A 17,679-nucleotide genomic window follows, 5' to 3' on the forward strand; every position below is an offset into this window, starting at 1 on the left:
CTAGATAACATCTGAACATGATATGTTTTAAGCAGCAAAATCACACCATAAGGTTAGAACAGACCTGTTTCAAAAAAATGGTTAACTAAAACTGAAGAAGGAAAACTTTTATCCCACCTTTGCTCCTTAAATACCCTTACAAACATTTTAATTAATAGAATAATCACTTTTACGTGCCTTACAACAATTGACATCAACTATAAGTATCTGCTTATAGCACACTAACACATTTTGGAGATGGGGAGGCTTTCTACCTACTCTCTTACAAGACACAGAATGCAAAAATTCATTAGGAACACGGAACAGGCCCAGACATGCTGGAAAGTTCCATCCTATGAAAGTAAATAGTGGGCAACCGCTCCTTTTCTTAAATTAGAGGTCTTTTTTTAGACAATCTTATGGAGTGAATTTGATGCTTAAAAACATTTTCATATGTTAATTAGATTTGAAATGGCCATGTCATTTATATGAATTAGTTTTATTTAGTAAAACTCAATGGCAGTGAGTATGGCTGAATACAATAACAAGTATTGTTCTATATAGTTCTTTTCCCTTCCTCATTTTCTTCTCTATTTTCATTCAGATAAAGAAAATCGTGGCTGTATTATGCAAAAATGGTTTTCTTATTTCTAATACTATCCATACAAGAATAACAAACTACATTTTATAAACATAAATGAGTAAATGCAAAGTAATCAATCAGTATCATATGGGTAAATACATATTTGAATAATCAATAGCAAATGAATAGGTAACACCGAATTGGGAACTTAAAGAGTTAGAATGGACAACAATCTTTAATATGGCACAATTACATGATTTTAAATTATTTCAGCAATGTTGTTCATTAGCTATCCAAAATACAGAAAACAACAACAAAAAAAAAAAAAAAAAAAAGAATTGTTTTGAAGGAGGCAGTTCAACCCTTTTTTGGTGAAATTTAAATCAGCATTGAAGGTGCAGGAGTTAAAAATTCCCTCTGAGAGCACTGACGGATCAAGCAAAGAGAAACAGATTTCGTGAAGAGGAAAAGAAAATATTTCTAGCATGGCATGAAGACTATAACGAAATTGAATTCATGAAAGAGAAACTCCTTTACAGATACCTAATTTGTGATAATCACTGATTGTATTAGAAAATAAATATTGCAGAGGAATGTATTAAACAAAAATAGGAATATGCTCTAAACTAGTCTTTTCAACCTTTTCATTTGCCAAGTCACTCTGCAAACCATTTTTCCCTATTCTAATATCTTTTAATACATTAAACATACACAACAATCATCTTAAATGAAAACTCATGAAAATGCAAATAACTTTGAATAAAAAAAGTGCTATAGATGTGAAATTCTTTGATATGATTTAATTTGTTAAAAACAATCATCATCACTTGGTGATCAATATCAATAATTTTGAAAACACAACAGCTGATGTGCAAATACGATTCTCAATCTCAGTCTCCTTGAATGTTCACAAATTTCCATATTTCAGATTTTGAGGTGCCTTATGAAACTGTGGATAAAATCATGTTGAATAATATTAAATGACCCTGTTTTGAGGTAATGTTCCATCACAAATACATGCTGCTCTGTGTTGATCTCCATGTTCATTTACTGTATGCACCGTACTGCACATGTACTACATTTGTAGTTTGCAGGTTGTCAGCAGATGGCAGAATAACAAATATTATTTGTAAATCTTTCATGGGTTCTCATCATTTAAAACAACCACCTTGTATATTATCACACTCACACACACACATGCACACACACAAGAGAGAGAGAGAGAGAGAGAGAGAGAGAAACAGGGTATCCATAAATTACCTTACAATTTCAATCTATTATACCTTAAGAGTACATTAAAGTAGCTGAAATAAATATACCAGTTGGAAAGATCAACTCAGTTTCAATATGGCATACCTAAGGTAAAGCTTACTGCACACTCCTTCCACTATGTAAAGATGCATTCCTCGGTAATTAAAAAAGGCATCCAGGTCATAGAAGGCATTTTGTGTGTTTGCATTTCATGAAACAAAATCTTGTGGAAGTGCAGTGGCAGTTTTGCCATAAGTATGCAAGAGATCCCAGTAAATCATCAAGTCTTAATTGGCACAAGTTTTTTGTGAACAATGGTTGCACTCTAAAGGAAAAAAGTACTGATACACCTGTGAGTGAAGAATGTGGTGAAAACATCAACCATCATTTTTGAAGTCCGCATAAACTGGTGCAGTGTGCTAATAGAAAACTTCACACACAGAGGTTCAAATGCACTTTCATCTCCGTATTTATATGTTATAGATTGTGCAGCAACTAAAATCCATAAAGTGATGATATGGTTACAACCTTGATTCAGAATTGCTCAAAAATGTGGCCAATAATAATACGGTTATGAACAAGTCGGTTTTCAGTGACGAAGCAACATTTCATCTATTGGAATAAATTAATCACCACAATTTGGACATACATACGGAAAAGCATTATAAGTTAGCTGTACATGACAAGGACAATTCCAAAGTTAATGTCTTTGCAATAATATTGGAGAAAAAAAAAAAAAAAAAAAGGTGTTTATGGGCCATTCTTCTTTGCAGAACTGACAATGACTAGAATTGTCTATCTCAATATGCTACAGGGCTGACTATTGCCACAGCTGAAAAAAAAAAAATATTCCAAATCTGCTTTACAGAAAAATAGGCCACTGCCATAATGAGGTCAAGTTGTAGCTGAATGAACTTCTTTCTAATTAATCGAGTGGATTAACTTTTTTCCAATTAACAAAGTGGATGTGGAGGCCCTATGGAGACCCACCCGACCTACACAGATCTCCAAGATCACACCACGGGTTTCTTTAACTGAGTGTTTATTAAAGACAACATCTACAACTATCTGTTGTCAATGACATTAGATAGTTAAATACGTCGAGCATAGACGCCTGTGCGAAAATTGACTAGCTATTCTCCCAAATGTGTGGCTAGAGGTTGAATATTGATTTGACATTGCTTGAGCAGCTTGTGGTAATTACACTGAACTTTATTTATAATAACATTTTTGGTTGGCCTTTCAGATGAGTTGTATTTATTAAGAATATATCTGAACTGAGCACCGAGGAATAAATTGTTAAAATCATGAAGATTGTTTATGGACACCCTGTGTGTGTGTGTGTGCGCGCACATGCATGTGTGTGTATAACAGATGTATAAATTAAATAAAATATCAATAAAAAAATTATAGAGCAATTGGAGAACCCTGAGAATTCCAAGGACCACAGAACAAAGGTTCAAGATCATTGCTTCAGACTTATTTTCAAGAACAAATTTCCTTATTAATAAAAAATATAAAAATAATAAAAAAAAAAAAACTTTTTCTACTCCAACACAGTCCCAAAGTGGCTAGAGAAGTTTACATCTTCAATGCAGCTGTTTTTTTTTTTTTTTTTTTTGGCTAATATACTATCCCTGCAGTTAGCAATGGGCTGTGCATAGGCAGCAATATGCATAGTGATCCCACAATATGTATATCATTGATTTAATAAAAAAAATAAGGACTGAAATTTTGAGCCCTAAAAAAAATTAGGGCTGAAATAATAATTATGTAATCAAAATTGTTTCATCAGAAATTTATGAAAAAAGGACTACAGTATACACTGTTGAGTAATCTACATAATGAATCATTTGATCACCAGTCTGGCTTACTCACAAAATACCTCATACTGAACACAGAAGATTGATATACAGCATATCCCAAAAGTCACTATCTATTTGGCAAAATAAAATGAACTTCATGAAAATGTCCAAATGACATTTTTTTTTTTAGTTAGTTGTTGGTGCATCAGCTTCTGTGGCCATAACGCACCTTCCAAAGTTTTTGCATTTACTCTGATCCAAGCCCAAGGCGGGATTCAAACCTGCAACCTTTGGGTTGCCAGGCAGGCACTTTACCCACCCGGCTAGCCCGGTCGGCCCAAATGACATGATTATACACATATTTTTCTACAAAATATAGATATTTACATTGTTCTACAACTTTTCATAATTTATCAATTATTATTTTTTTATTTCACGTCCCAAATATACATATAATATTGCCATTAAAACATTTTTTTTTGAAATTCGCTTTATTTAGCCTAATAGATAGTGACTTTTGGGACATCCTGTATAATGCAAGAGCCAACAAACTATTTTCGTATGATTCTCACATTTCTATTATAAAATTATACCTTTTTAGTTGGATAGCACAAAATATTAGATTGAGGTACAAATAATAACTACAATGGTGTCAAATAAGCTACTTTTCTAAACAATTTTTAACTGAAGTTACCCCCTTTAAATCTCATTTTCAATGCTTTCATTTAAGAAGTTTAAGTTGTTCTTTTTTTATAAAGTACAAAAAATATTAAATCACATAAGATCAGTGGTGTGCAAACTTTTCTTGTTTGTGAGTTCATATTTAAGCAACCTCAATCTTTCATATATTCTGAACATGGTACATTTATTTTATACCTGTTTATAATATTTACACAAGTTAAATACACACTTGTGATCTGAGGGTTATGCACCACTACAGATATTATATATAATGCTAATCTTTCAAATATACATTTTAAAAACAAATAACACAATAGTTTTAGTCTTATGATGTTTGTACAAAGAAACTAGTTTTCTTATTCATGCCTCATCTATATTTACCTTATCACTTTGTAACACTTGTACAGTGGTGTCAAATAAACTATTTGGCTTTCATTTCTTAAACTGAATTTCATCAATAAATGCATTTCATAAGTAGTAACACTCTCTTCAACAAATCACATTTTAATTAAGTCAAGAAGTGTTAAAATTACATAGACGTTACCAAACATAAGAACTAAGGCAGGAGTTCTCAAACTTTACTGTACCACAGCCTCGAAAATAATCAACGAATTTGTGTGCCCCCTTTCCCCATAAATAACACTAATGATTTCACTTGGGTTGGAGTTTGACCGAAATAAATATACCACTTATCTTCAAATTTTTAATTTTAATTAATATATTTTAATCTATATATAAAATAAAATTATAGATCCTTACAACCTTATAAAATAAAACTACTGCACTGGAAATAAAAAAAAAAAATCACATTTAAAACCTGAGGCAAAATTTAATAAAATTTTACAACCACCCCCAAGTTGCTTGCAACTTTTCAGAAGGTCACAGCCCATAGTTTGAGAATCCCTGGACTAAGGTACAAATAATAACTATATTGGCATCAAATAACCTACTTGGTTGTCACTTTTTTTAAGCCAAGATTTCTCCATTTACAGCAGTTTCACAATTTAAAAGTTTGTTCAAGTAATATTTTAAACAAAAATGCAAAAATATTAAAATTATATAAATACTATAAAATATAATGTTAAATTCTTAAAACATACAGCCAGGTTTTCAAAATAACTTACACAACAGTTTGGTGGTAAGACTTACAAAGAAACTAGTTGACATATCCTTGACTTACCATTAACCTTATCAATTTGTAATATTTGTTTTCTTATTTTTTATATTATACCACTATGGTAACTTGGCATTTAAAAAAAAAAAAAAAACAATAAAAAATGTTTAAAATTTAAAGTATCAAATGCACTTTTTATCTATATAAATTACCAACTTTCTCAGTCTGTAAAACCTGATTAGTTGAAGTGTTCTTGATTGCTTCCTTAGGTGTCGATTGTCAACAAGAATTCAGGCATCATATACAACAATGATATTTCTTCATGATGAATTTCATTTAACTATTCTCACACAATTCTAATTGGATGATACATTTATCCACAAGGATGATGATGACGATCCTGATGATAAAAATAAAATTCGGTAAAAAATGAACATCACAGTCTGGATGAAGCAGTATCAATTAACAGTATATTACATGGTGACGGAAATCCATGTCTCCAGTCCTGGTGACTATCACAGGAATCGGCAGTGTCATTAGTAGTCTCAAACCTTCCCTTAAGGCTGTGACCTGTATGCTTTGATGGAGTGAGTTCTACACCTGTATTTTCTACTGTAGAGTCTTCAGTGGAATGACCTAGATTCAACATCTTTCCAAGTTTATGGGGAGTCTGTTCTTCCTCCAAAAGACGATCAGTTGGTTTTGCTAAATCCTGTGTGGAAAGATCATCACGAACTGATAGTTCATAATCTCGTGCTCTAAGAGATTCAGAAAGTTCAGAAAATGTAGAATCATGCTGCTGAGCACAAAATCCATTTTCATCTAATTCTCCATGTCCTTCAAGATTCCTTTCTGAAGGTGGAAGAGCAATTTCTCTTTCTCGTAGATTAACAATGCTTAGAGGAACAGATTGACAAGACTGTGTTTCAGAATGCCTACTTGTTAAACCTGCAATGCATCTCCTAGGAAGCGTTACTTGGCTGCTACCCTGTATAGGATACTGGCCTTGTGGTTCTCGTCCACTTAAAAATGAGCTCAATGTCCTGGGCCAAGAATTCTGTTTCTCAATCTCTGGAGGAGAATCGCTCTTGCATCGAGCAAACAAACGGGATGTGTGTGATGAAAAACCTTGTCTGGCAGCTAGACGTCTTTCATGGTCCTCTTCATCAATGTAACCGATGGAACCATAAGACCCAAAATGGCCTTTCACATCAGGTGGCAAAGAACTTATTTCAGTTTCTCTGGATCTAATATCATTTAAATTCTTTTCTTCTTCAGTGCTAATGATTTCTACAATTACTTTGGGACCAACACCAAATGTAGATGTCCCATTCTGATTCAAATCAATTTTTTCAAGTTCTGTAGATGATTCTGAAGCAGATCGTTCTAAAGTTCTATTTATTTCTTTTCCTTGTTTCTCATCCTGTTCTAAATTAATATTCTTTAGTACAGAAGTAAATGTTGACATATGGGGAAATTTGGATGATGACAAATCAACTGGCTGTGCACTATAATGAGGTGTTTCCTTACTCTGAGATCTATTCCAAAAATTACTGTTAAATACAACAGTACTTGTGGTATCACTAACTCCACTTCCTAGGCGTGTAGTAGTTGAATGACCATTCTGTTTCTGACTTGAATTTGAATTTCCTGTCCAAGAGCTACCTGGGGGTGTCACTCCACGATACTTCTTTAGGGTACCCGTTTTGAGAAGTTGTGCCCAAGCAATGCGAGCCTCAGGATACTGAAGGCATCGAACAACAAATATTAGGAATCCTTGAAGAGAGTTTGCAACACAGAACACATATTGGAATATAAGTTTTGCCCCACCAACTGCAAAGGCTCCAAACACCCAAGTAACTCCTAATAACACCATTACAGAAAATGCTCCTCTCACCTGGGCAGCAGTAACTGTAAATTTTTCTCCTTTTCCCCTTATTGTTCCTGCTTTGCAAGTCATACGAGGGGTAAAAAGGATACGTGTTACCATTATGAACACTGTGAGATTTATAATAAGAATAAGGCATGAAGGTCCAAGGAAGGAAATATAATAAATGTAGGGATTTGCTGGAGACAGCATGCAACTGAAAAAAAAAAAAAAAAAAAAAAAAAAAAAAGGAAGGAGAAAATAGAAAGACAATGTATAATTATGGGAATGAACATAATATAAAAATATATAAAGAGCAAATATTTTTAAAATATCCATTCAAAACTAAATCTAAAAATAATTTCTGTTTTTATGACATGTAACTTCCCTGTTACTTGTACCCAATATTTCCACCATTTAAATATGACTCTTACTCTATCAGACAAATGTGTTCTAATGATCAACTTAGCATTATTTCATTTCTACAGGTACTTGCTGTCTACAATACTAGCAATCACTGAGCAACAAGAGAGCTACTTCAGTGTTCCTATTACTGCATAAGAGAGTTAATGTTTATTTAGCTCTTGGGTTATCTTCTCAGGCAAGATATTAAAAAAAAACATATCTCCTGTGCTTGGCATATGTTTTTCAGTTCATAAAGATTTACTACCCTCTGAAAGTACTGGAGAATTTGAGAAATGCCTATGGTCCTAAATTCTATAAAAGGAAAATCCCAACTGAACCTTCCCACGGCAGAGAGTGGAAGCATTATAAAGTGACTAACAGCTCTGGGGACTGAGTGAATGTCAGAATAAGCATTCCATTCCACAATGGCTAATAGCCTAAGGGGAAAGGAGCTATTGGAGAAAGAGCACTTCTAGAGGGAAAAGAACCTATCCTGGGTCAATGGCATAGTCAAAGAAATTAGGGCTTCACTATGGTATTCATTCCTGGTCAGTCAGATGGATCAACAATGCACTATACTGCTGAAAGAAGTAGTTGGCTCTAGTTCTTTCAGCAGATTACCTTAAAAAAAAGTGAAATGTCATTGAGTGTGGATTATGATCATTAGCATAGTGATAGCACTGTTGTTTCTAAAAATAAAAAACGTGACTTTTCTTAAAAATGTGTGTTCAACCTGAATGCAGATTAATGTAGGATAACTGCCATTCTTTATTTAAGAAAATCCTCCTAATAGTCAAATTATTTGTAGAAGAGGGCATCAACTGTTCATCTTTCTCTGTTTGAAATATGCAAAGCACATTAACAGTAATGCCGTAAACTATTTATTCAAGTTGTCATTAATAGCTTTGCAAAATTTATATTTTCTTTCATATGATTAAAGTTATTAGGGAAAAATATTAAAAATGCAAATTCTACAACATAAATTATTAACTTAAAGGGTTAATGAAAGTCAGTGAGAAGTCTGATACTGTTTCTTGGCCATCAATTCCTCATATCATTATCATTATTAGCTATATGGTGCAAGGAAGCCTGAGGCTTTTGCTGCACCAGGCAAAAAAAAAACATTCTGAATTACCCTGAGAGAGAGAGAGAGAGAGAGAGAGAGAGAGAGAGAGAGAGAGAGAGAGAGAGAGAGAGAGAGAGAGAGAGAAGTAAATCGCCAAGAAAGAGAAGAATGATGATATCCAAGTCAGGATCCTGGATGTGCCAAGCCCTTACTCACCAGATGTGAGCCCCTGGGGTTATCTGGATGTATGTGAGAAGTAGCAACTCAAAGGTAGCTCTCCAGTCTTTCATTACCAACCAAATTTTTAAATTTACTCTTAAAAACATTGATTTCAGAAAAGTGACTGTTTATAAAGATATGTGCTTCTGAAAAGGCTTGCTATCTGTCATGTGTGGGCATTAAGTACTGGAAACTTATCATTAGGTATATACAGTTTATAAATACCAAGAAGTTGAACATGTTCATATTCTGTATTGCACAGTAAATCTATATGTTTCACTTGAAACTCAGCCAGAATAGTTTCAACATTAATGCAAAGTTGAAAATAAGGTGATAGTGATCTCATGCTGTGAATATTTTGAAATAAAAATTGGATTATTGTTGAAGAATATGAATATCTTCTGCATATTTTTTAGTACTATATGGATTTTCTGTTCTCAGAAATGGGAAGTAAAGCACACTGTTTGGCTGAAGTTGGAGTTACCACAAATTAAACATACTTTCAAAGGCTGCTGTTTTGTCAAATATTTCATTTATAAAATGATTTGCTCCTTGCAGATTACTATTTACTTTACTGAAGTGATGTTCAGTATCAATTCAGAAAGCAAAGTTGTACATCCAGTATTGATCAACAAGCTAAGAAATGGTTTCTTCATATTCAAAAATCACTCTCAACTTTCAACTTCAGCATCCTCCCATGATCCCTTCCAGCATCCTCCCATGACTCAACCTAAAAATTTTTGTACTGTAGTGAACAATTCTGTGCTCAGATTCCATACCACTTAAATAACTACTAAATTGGTGCCAATTTATTTCTGTTTGACTTAGTATTAATAATTTTTATGAATTTTGATAAGATTTTCTTTATTTATTAAATAATGGCATACAATCAAATCATAGTTCATTATGTTCTTTATGTTTTTCATGTTAAGCAAAGGTTTACACTATTCCTTCCAGTCATTAAAGTACTCAAACCGTATTCATCATTATTTCGACTAGTTTTGTATTGGGATATTGTACTTCTCTGGCATTTTCTTATTTCTTCATACAAATCTGTATTTTGAAAGATTTCTTTTATTGGTTTTTGGACAGTCAATTCCTTTAAAGAAGGCAAAGTTTCCCTGCCAGTGAAGTCAGTCTGACTTTAGTGGCAGGAAAAAATCATTGAGACAATGATCAAGAGTGAAATACAAGGTCATTTAGATAGAAATGGTACTCTCAAAGAAATAATAACATGGTTTTGTAAGGGAAAAATTATGTTTAACTAAGCTATTTTTACAGAGTCACTAATGAGCTGGATGTAGAAAATTATTTCAAAATTGTTTACTCAGATTTCAGAAAAGCATTTGCCCCAGTGAAAATGTTGGAATCACAGAGAAAATCTTTAGATGGATTGTTCGGTGGATGCAGGGCAAGAGGCATAGGGTTGTGATTAATGGTTACCTTCATATTGGGGCAATGTATGAAGTGGGGTGCCCTAAGTATTGGTACTGGGTCCATTTGTTTTTGGTTTTCTTAAATGATATTGATGAAGGGGTACAAGTTGGTGTGATGTCAAAATTTGCAAATGATATCAACATCAGTAGAGTAGATAATAATCAGCACTAAGCAGAGCTTCTAGAAGACAACTTAAATAGACGTCTTCAGACATGGTCAAAAAAGTGACAGCTATGTTTTAATGCAACAAAATGCAAGGTCTTATAGTTTAGGACAGCAACCCCAAAATAACTTGTACACTTGGTGGGGTTGAACTAAAGACAGTAGAGGAAGAAAGGCATTTGGAAGTTATGATACAATTGGACACAAAGTTCTCTGAGCAACATAGACAGATGGCAAGAAAAGCTCATGGTGTCCTATTGATGATTTATTGAACATTTGCTCCTTGAAATAGTGATGTCATAATACAGCTAAAGTGGTCAGTAATCTTCACTCCACTTGCTTTAAAATGCATCATTTTCATCATTTCTCTTGTTGACTGCAGTTCATACCAGAGTTACTACTTTGCACTAGCTTCACTACGACTGCAACTATACACCAGTTATAAGTAACTATAACTGCAACACAAAATAAAGTAATGTTGACGAAATAAGTAAGTAAATAAAATAAAGTAATTCATCTGACAAGAAGGACTCTCCTCAGTGCTACCTAGCTATTCAGATAGGTCGAACAGGCCCTGTTGCTTGATCAGAATAGTCACCTGTAACATGAATCCTCTTGGTTACTTCCTGTGGGGTCATTTAAAGAGCCTGATTTTAAGAAACAGGATTTCTGCAGTTCAGCAATATACAATATTGTAAAACAGCAGTGACAAATAGAATTCAGCTGCGAAATAATCCACACCATTGTGGTAATGTTTGCAAATGTTCAGTGCATGCATGCATGCATGCACACACACCACACACATGCATGCATGCACACACACACACACACACACACACACACACACACACACACACACACACACACCTGCTAAAATTGTTGAATATTAACAATTAACTAATTTATGTTAACAAATGTGAACAATTAAATAATTAAATTAAGGTATACACAAACTGTATATTTCTCATGATGTACCAATCTTAAAAGTAAATTTTATAAGAGCAGTAACTGCAAATTCAAAATAATGACCAGTAACATAAGAAATTCAAACATGTATATATATATATATATATATATAAACAACAGGGGATCAATGTTCATGTGAATGAATAAAGATACAATTTCTTATTATTTTTTCTTATTATTCTTTATGATTTCTTATTTGCTTGTTTTCTTGTTGTGTGATTTTCATATTTGTTATTTTTAATAATTGGTATAGGCGAAACATAGCATCTAATCAAGTCAACAGCCAATTAAGGTTAGTATGTGATGGCAGGCTTTATTTTATTTGATATCAATTAGGCTATATTAGAACTAAAAGTTTATAATATAATATGCTTGTTTTACACTGATTAGGCTCCATTCAATCAAAATACTATGTAATATAATAAGTGTATGTATGTGTGTGTGTGTATATATATATATAGACAAGGCTACATGCATTTGTCTTGTCTGACAAATTTGATTGGATATTATGATGTGGTTACAAAGGAACTGGATGCAAAAAATAATTTTGATGTCATATACTTTGATTTCAGGAAAGCTTTTGACACTGTTGCACATGGAAGATTACTGCACAAATTGGAGCAGAATGGTGTTAAGGGTAAGTTGCTACAATGGATAAAAGGATGGTTGAGTGGGAGAAGACAGAGGGTGGTAATCAATGGGTGCTGCTCTTCGTGGACTAATGTTATTAGTGGAGTCCCACAGGGTTCAGTGTTGGGTTCACTGTTCATTTGTATATTTATCAATGATATTGATGAAGGTATATCAGGCTTAGTGTCGAAGTTTGAATGGCAGTGTGCTACTGCAACAGGATCTAGAAAATTTAAGAAGATGGGCTGAGAAGTGGGCAACTGAAGGTTAGCATTGACAAATGCAAAGTACTGCATATGGGTAGAAGTAACCCCAGGGGAACATACCAACTGCGTGGCACTAAACTTAGGGTGGTAGAAAATTAAAAAGACCTGGGAGTAATTGTGTAGTTAGATATGAAGTTTTCTGAACAATGCAGACAGGCTGCAAGAGCAGGTCATGGGGTTTTGTCAATGATATACAGGAATTTTGCTAGCAGAGAAAAGGAGGTGATTGTCCCTCTGTATAAAGCAATGGTCAGGCCACGCCTTGAGTACTGCATACAGGTCTGGAGGCCTCATTTTAGGAAGGATGTAGATTTGCTTGAGCATGTACAGAGAAGGGCAACAAGATTGGTGAGGGGAATGAAGGGATCCTCTTACCAAGACAGGCTTCAGTTCTGCAAATTGCAGTGGCTGGAGACTAGGCACCTGTGAGGTGATCTGATTGAGGTGTATAAGGCCTTGAATGGGTTGAGTACACTGAATTCTGATGGGATTCTTCCACTTGTTCAGATTACAAATCTAAGGGGGCATAAATTCAAACTGAGGTAAGACTGCTGTAGAATAGATGTGCAGAAATTTGCCTTTAGCCAGCGGGTGGTAAATTGCTGGAACAAATTTCCATCTGTCGTTGTGGAAGTTGATAGGTTAAATAAATTTAAGGAGGAACTGGACAAACATTTAGAGGGAATGGTTGTGTGAATTTTTTTTTTTTTGGCTGATGCTACATAAGCTCATACGCTTGCTTTCTTGTATCACATGCCACGATTACTATTACTATTACATATAGCAAATTATCAATATACATTTTGGGTAAATTAAGACAGTTTGTGTATTTAGTTAGTTAGTTATTTGGTTTTTAGGAGCATTAGCAACTAAGGCCATATTGCTCCGGGATATGCGGTGGTCAATCCCTGACCTTTCCACATCCTCCGTATTTGGTGGTGACGGGCTCGAACCCCGGTCTAATCAAGAAGCGTGTGCTACGCACTGCTGCTCCTTCCCACCTGGCTACAGAAGCGCCAAGTTTGTGTATTTATTATGGTGGCAATTACTTTATCTAGCGACAGCTGGTTGTTTTCTTTTCTGCTTAATACAATGCAACCTCAATATCAAGTGCATTACATTAGTTATAAAGTAAATCTTTGTAAACAACAGCAAATGACATCCTTTCTTCAACTAGAAGTTTCACTTAGGATAGTAAAATCTGCTAAGGGCACTAGGCAAAAATATATGTGAACTGACAGTGATTTTTGGAGAAATCATGTGACTTCACTTCATCACTATGACAGGATGGGTAGTTTGGTTTTGATTTAGTTTTCTCAAAACCTGGTAAACTATAGGTAAGCAGAAATAAATACATGGCAAAATTAAATAGTAAATAAATTAGTAGAAGTGAAGTAAGGGCAACAAAAAAAATATATACAGTGGATTCCGGTTATTTGGGCCACCGGTTAATCGGGGCAGCCGTTTATTTGGGGCAAATCTTAAAAAACAGAACCCAATCGAGAAAATAGCCAGATTTTACTTCGCTTAATTGGGACAAAATGCCGTTTAATCGGGGCAGGAGACCGCACCACTGGAGATTACCCTAAGATTTTTTCTGACCGTACCACGTAGTTTGGTCAGATTTTTGGAGGTCACAACCATAAAACAATAAAACAATTAGCAGTCACCTGTTTATTGGGCTTTTCTGGTAGTGAAATCTATCATAAACTGATAGTAAACTCGATCTTACTGAATTTGCGATAACACCGACAGCTGGAGTTCTGTGGGTTATTATGGTAAAATGTGTTTACACTTCCATGGAATCTTCAATCATATAAAAAAAATTATAATTTTCAGAATCTTCTCTTCATTCCTATTTTTAAAGCTTCGTAATTTGTTACTCCATTCTCACTTGCGTGTATCGTGTTACCTGCAATTTGTGTGTGCCGTGTTTTTTGTTATTGATTGCTTATCTTTTTACTGTTTTAAATTTTAACCCCCACCCACAAATGTCAGTGAACAGAAACGTCAACTAGTTTAGTTAGTATGTACATATTACAGTACGTATTAATTATTCCGATTATCACGTATCATTTATTATTTTTTTAATTGGTCAGGTAATAAAGGGTAAATTTGTGCTTAATATATCTTTGCTTTTATAGCCTGTAGATAATATTCCTCCTATTTTCGCTAATTAGAATCGCTGTTTAATAGAATTAAAATTCAATTCACAAACGTGATCACAATGATCGGCGCTTACTGCACATCGTATAGTGAATGGTACTTTACTATGGTGAGTTCATCGTAACGTGATTTGATTGTACACTGAACCAATTGTAAAGGGGGGTACATTGTATTTTTAACTATTTACATGAAACTTCGGATAATTGGGGCAGCCGCTTAATCAGGCCAAAATGCATTAGTCCCGATGTGTCCCAAATAACCGGAATCGACTGTATATATATAGTTGAAGAAAAGTTAAAGATTATCGAAAGAGTTAAGAGTGGTGAAACAGGATGCAATATATTTTGTGAGTGTGGAATTCTAGAGGGAATGAGCCATGGTTGGATGAAAGAGGAAGAAAAACAGCATTCATTTGTAGACTCCATAGAAGATGAAGTAGGCTTCCAAAGAAAGAAACCTAGACATGAAAACAGTGTTGTGTACAAGTGGTTTTTACAGAAGCATAGTGAAAGACTACTGATAAATGGTGTAATTTTGAAAGCACAGACACTTATATTTCATAAGCTATGGAGATGATGACACATTTAAAGCTTCTGAAGGAAGCTTTAAATGTGTCTTCACTTTGGAGATGGAAGACTTGTCATGGGATATCCTAGGTTAGTCTTTTAGGCAAATCTGCATTTGGTGACATTACAGTAGCAGAAGAATCTTCTAAATTTCTTTATAAGTTGATTCAATATGGTGAATTCATAGATGAACAGTTATACAACTGTGACGAAACAGCACTGTACTATAAACTTCTCCCCAACAAGTTGCTGGATATTAAAAAGCGATCATGTGATCATGAAACTAATAAACAGAGCATTACTGTGTTACTCTGCACAAATAAAACTGGAAATCACAAGCTAAAGTCATTGTGCATCAGTAAAAGTCGAAGTTCACAGCGTTTTAAGCTTGTCAATAGGATATCTCTACCAATGATTTATAAAAATAGCTCCAACACTTGGATGACAAGTGATATTTTTTATTCATAGTTTGAAAGTAAGTTTGTACCATCAGTGAGATGTCACTTGCTTTCAAAAAACTTGAAGAAAAGGCTCTGTTACTATTGGATTACTGCCCAGCTCACACTTTGGATGAGCTGGACAGTAATCCAACAGATTTGATGTCTTGATATCAAAAGATGGTAAGATCAGATTTGCATTTCTGCTAAGGAACACAATTGCACTAATTCAGCCCAAGGATTGGGGCATTATTCAAGCCTTCAAAATCTACTATTGTGGTGAGCTACTTGCTGGTGTTGGCAACTCAGAAATTCAAGTTCTATAATAGCTGAAAATATTAACACTGAAAGATGTTGCATACAGTACTGGATTAGAGTGGAGAAAGTAAGATCAACAGCAATTGAAAACTGCTGGAAAAAATGTATTGGGAAAGACCAGATCACTAATAATAACCTTGAATTAGCAGCATTTTCAAGACAAGAAGGCTACTGGTTTCTTTTACTTGGTGACAGTCTTGGAGCAAATGAGTTGGCTGCTTGGATTGAGGTGGATGTAGATGTTCCAGTTGTGCATTACCTGAGCAAAGAAGAAATTGCAGCTTCTGTGAATGGTGGGAAGACAATCAACAAACCAAAGGCCAGTGACATAGAGAGTGAACCAGAAGATAATGTAGATGACTGGTGTATGGAAAAATGTGACCAAAATTAACAGTGATTGAAAACTTTAATGAGGTGATGGCATGGTTGGAATGTCAGAGTGATAGTGAACATCTGACTACTATTAAGAATTATGTACTGAAAAAAATTAGAAATAGCATTAATAGAGGCATATGATGTATGGGGCTTAGAGGGAAGCAGGTATTCTGTGTGTTATCAGACACTGAGTCTAAAACACTGATGGATCCAATATCATTATATTACAGAAGATTTAGGAGAAGTCCGGTTGGCCTGCCTCCCTAAAATCCACTCATGCACACCTTCTCAATGGTAAGCCCTGTTACGTTACTTAGGTGGCAACAAACATGTAGAGTGGTTCTCTTCAAGATGCCTGGTCAGCGTGAAGAGGAAAAGACCAAACCCTCCAGCACATGACACCACAATGAAACAAATGGTCCTCAGTCCCCAGCGGCTCTCACTCCCCCTCTTATGGCAGTGAGAGAATCAGAGTGGAAGCAGAGGGTGCTAAGAATCTCTGGGTACGACCAGGCTGCCATGTACGGAAACTGAACTTAGCCTGCTACAATGTAAGATCACTCATCAGTGAAGACAGGATATTAGAGCTGGAAAAGGAATTAGAAAATGTGAATTGGAATATCATCGGTTTGGCTGAAACAAGAAGAAGCAATGAATCACTTATAAGTTTATCAAGTGGAAATCTGCTGTACACCAATGGAAACAGTGAAAGGAGCAAAGGTGAAGTTGGCTTTATGGTCCATAAAGATATAAAAAACAACATTTTGGAATTTAAAAGTACATCACCAAGGGTGTCAAGACTAATACTCAGGATTTCTAAGTGGTACAAGCTAAAGGTTATGATTTATGCACCAACATTGAGCCATGATGATGAAGAGGTTGAATAAATGTATACCGAAATTGAGAGTCTTCTAGATGAGCAGAAAACCCACTACACTATCATTATGGGGGACTTCAATGCCAAGGTTGGAAAAAGACAAAACAGTGCAGAAAGGGGACTACAGGAAATTTTGGAATTGGTGAAAGAAATGAAAGAGGTGGAAGACTTGTGGAATTTGCAGAATCTTGAGGACTGTCAGTAATGAACACTTTTTTCAAGAAAAGGGTGAAACAAGAAGTGGACATGGAAGAGTCCAAATGGATTAACAACTAACGAAATCGACTTCATCCTCACTAATAGAAGATATATCGTGAATGATGTTACCATCCTGAACAAGGTAAATATTGGAAGTGATCATAGAATGGTAAGATGAACACTTGATATAGATGTAAGAAAAGAAAGGAAAAAACTGACTTGAGTAAATAATACAAAGGTCTTTGAGATAACAAGAAGGGGAGAAAAAGCAGTATGTACTGGAACTTAAGAACAAGTTTGAGCTTCTGCAG

At 34.7% G+C, this 17,679-nt stretch overlaps 1 protein-coding gene across 1 annotated transcript in view; it reads right to left on the bottom strand.

The window, feature by feature from the left end:
- Nucleotides 1-5,849: 5,849 nt before the first annotated feature.
- The window catches only part of LOC150090339 (uncharacterized), a 336,582-nt gene continuing 324,752 nt past the window's right edge, over nt 5,850-17,679 (bottom strand). The window contains exon 17 of the mRNA XM_090390273.1: nt 5,850-7,497. Within this exon, the coding sequence (XP_090246399.1) occupies nt 5,850-7,497 (1,648 nt within the window). The remainder of the gene's footprint in view (nt 7,498-17,679) is intronic.

This window comes from Mastigoproctus giganteus, chromosome 2 (assembly GCF_048544385.1).
Source record: "Mastigoproctus giganteus isolate SK-2022 chromosome 2, ASM4854438v1, whole genome shotgun sequence".
Lineage (NCBI taxonomy): Eukaryota > Metazoa > Arthropoda > Arachnida > Uropygi > Thelyphonidae > Mastigoproctus > Mastigoproctus giganteus.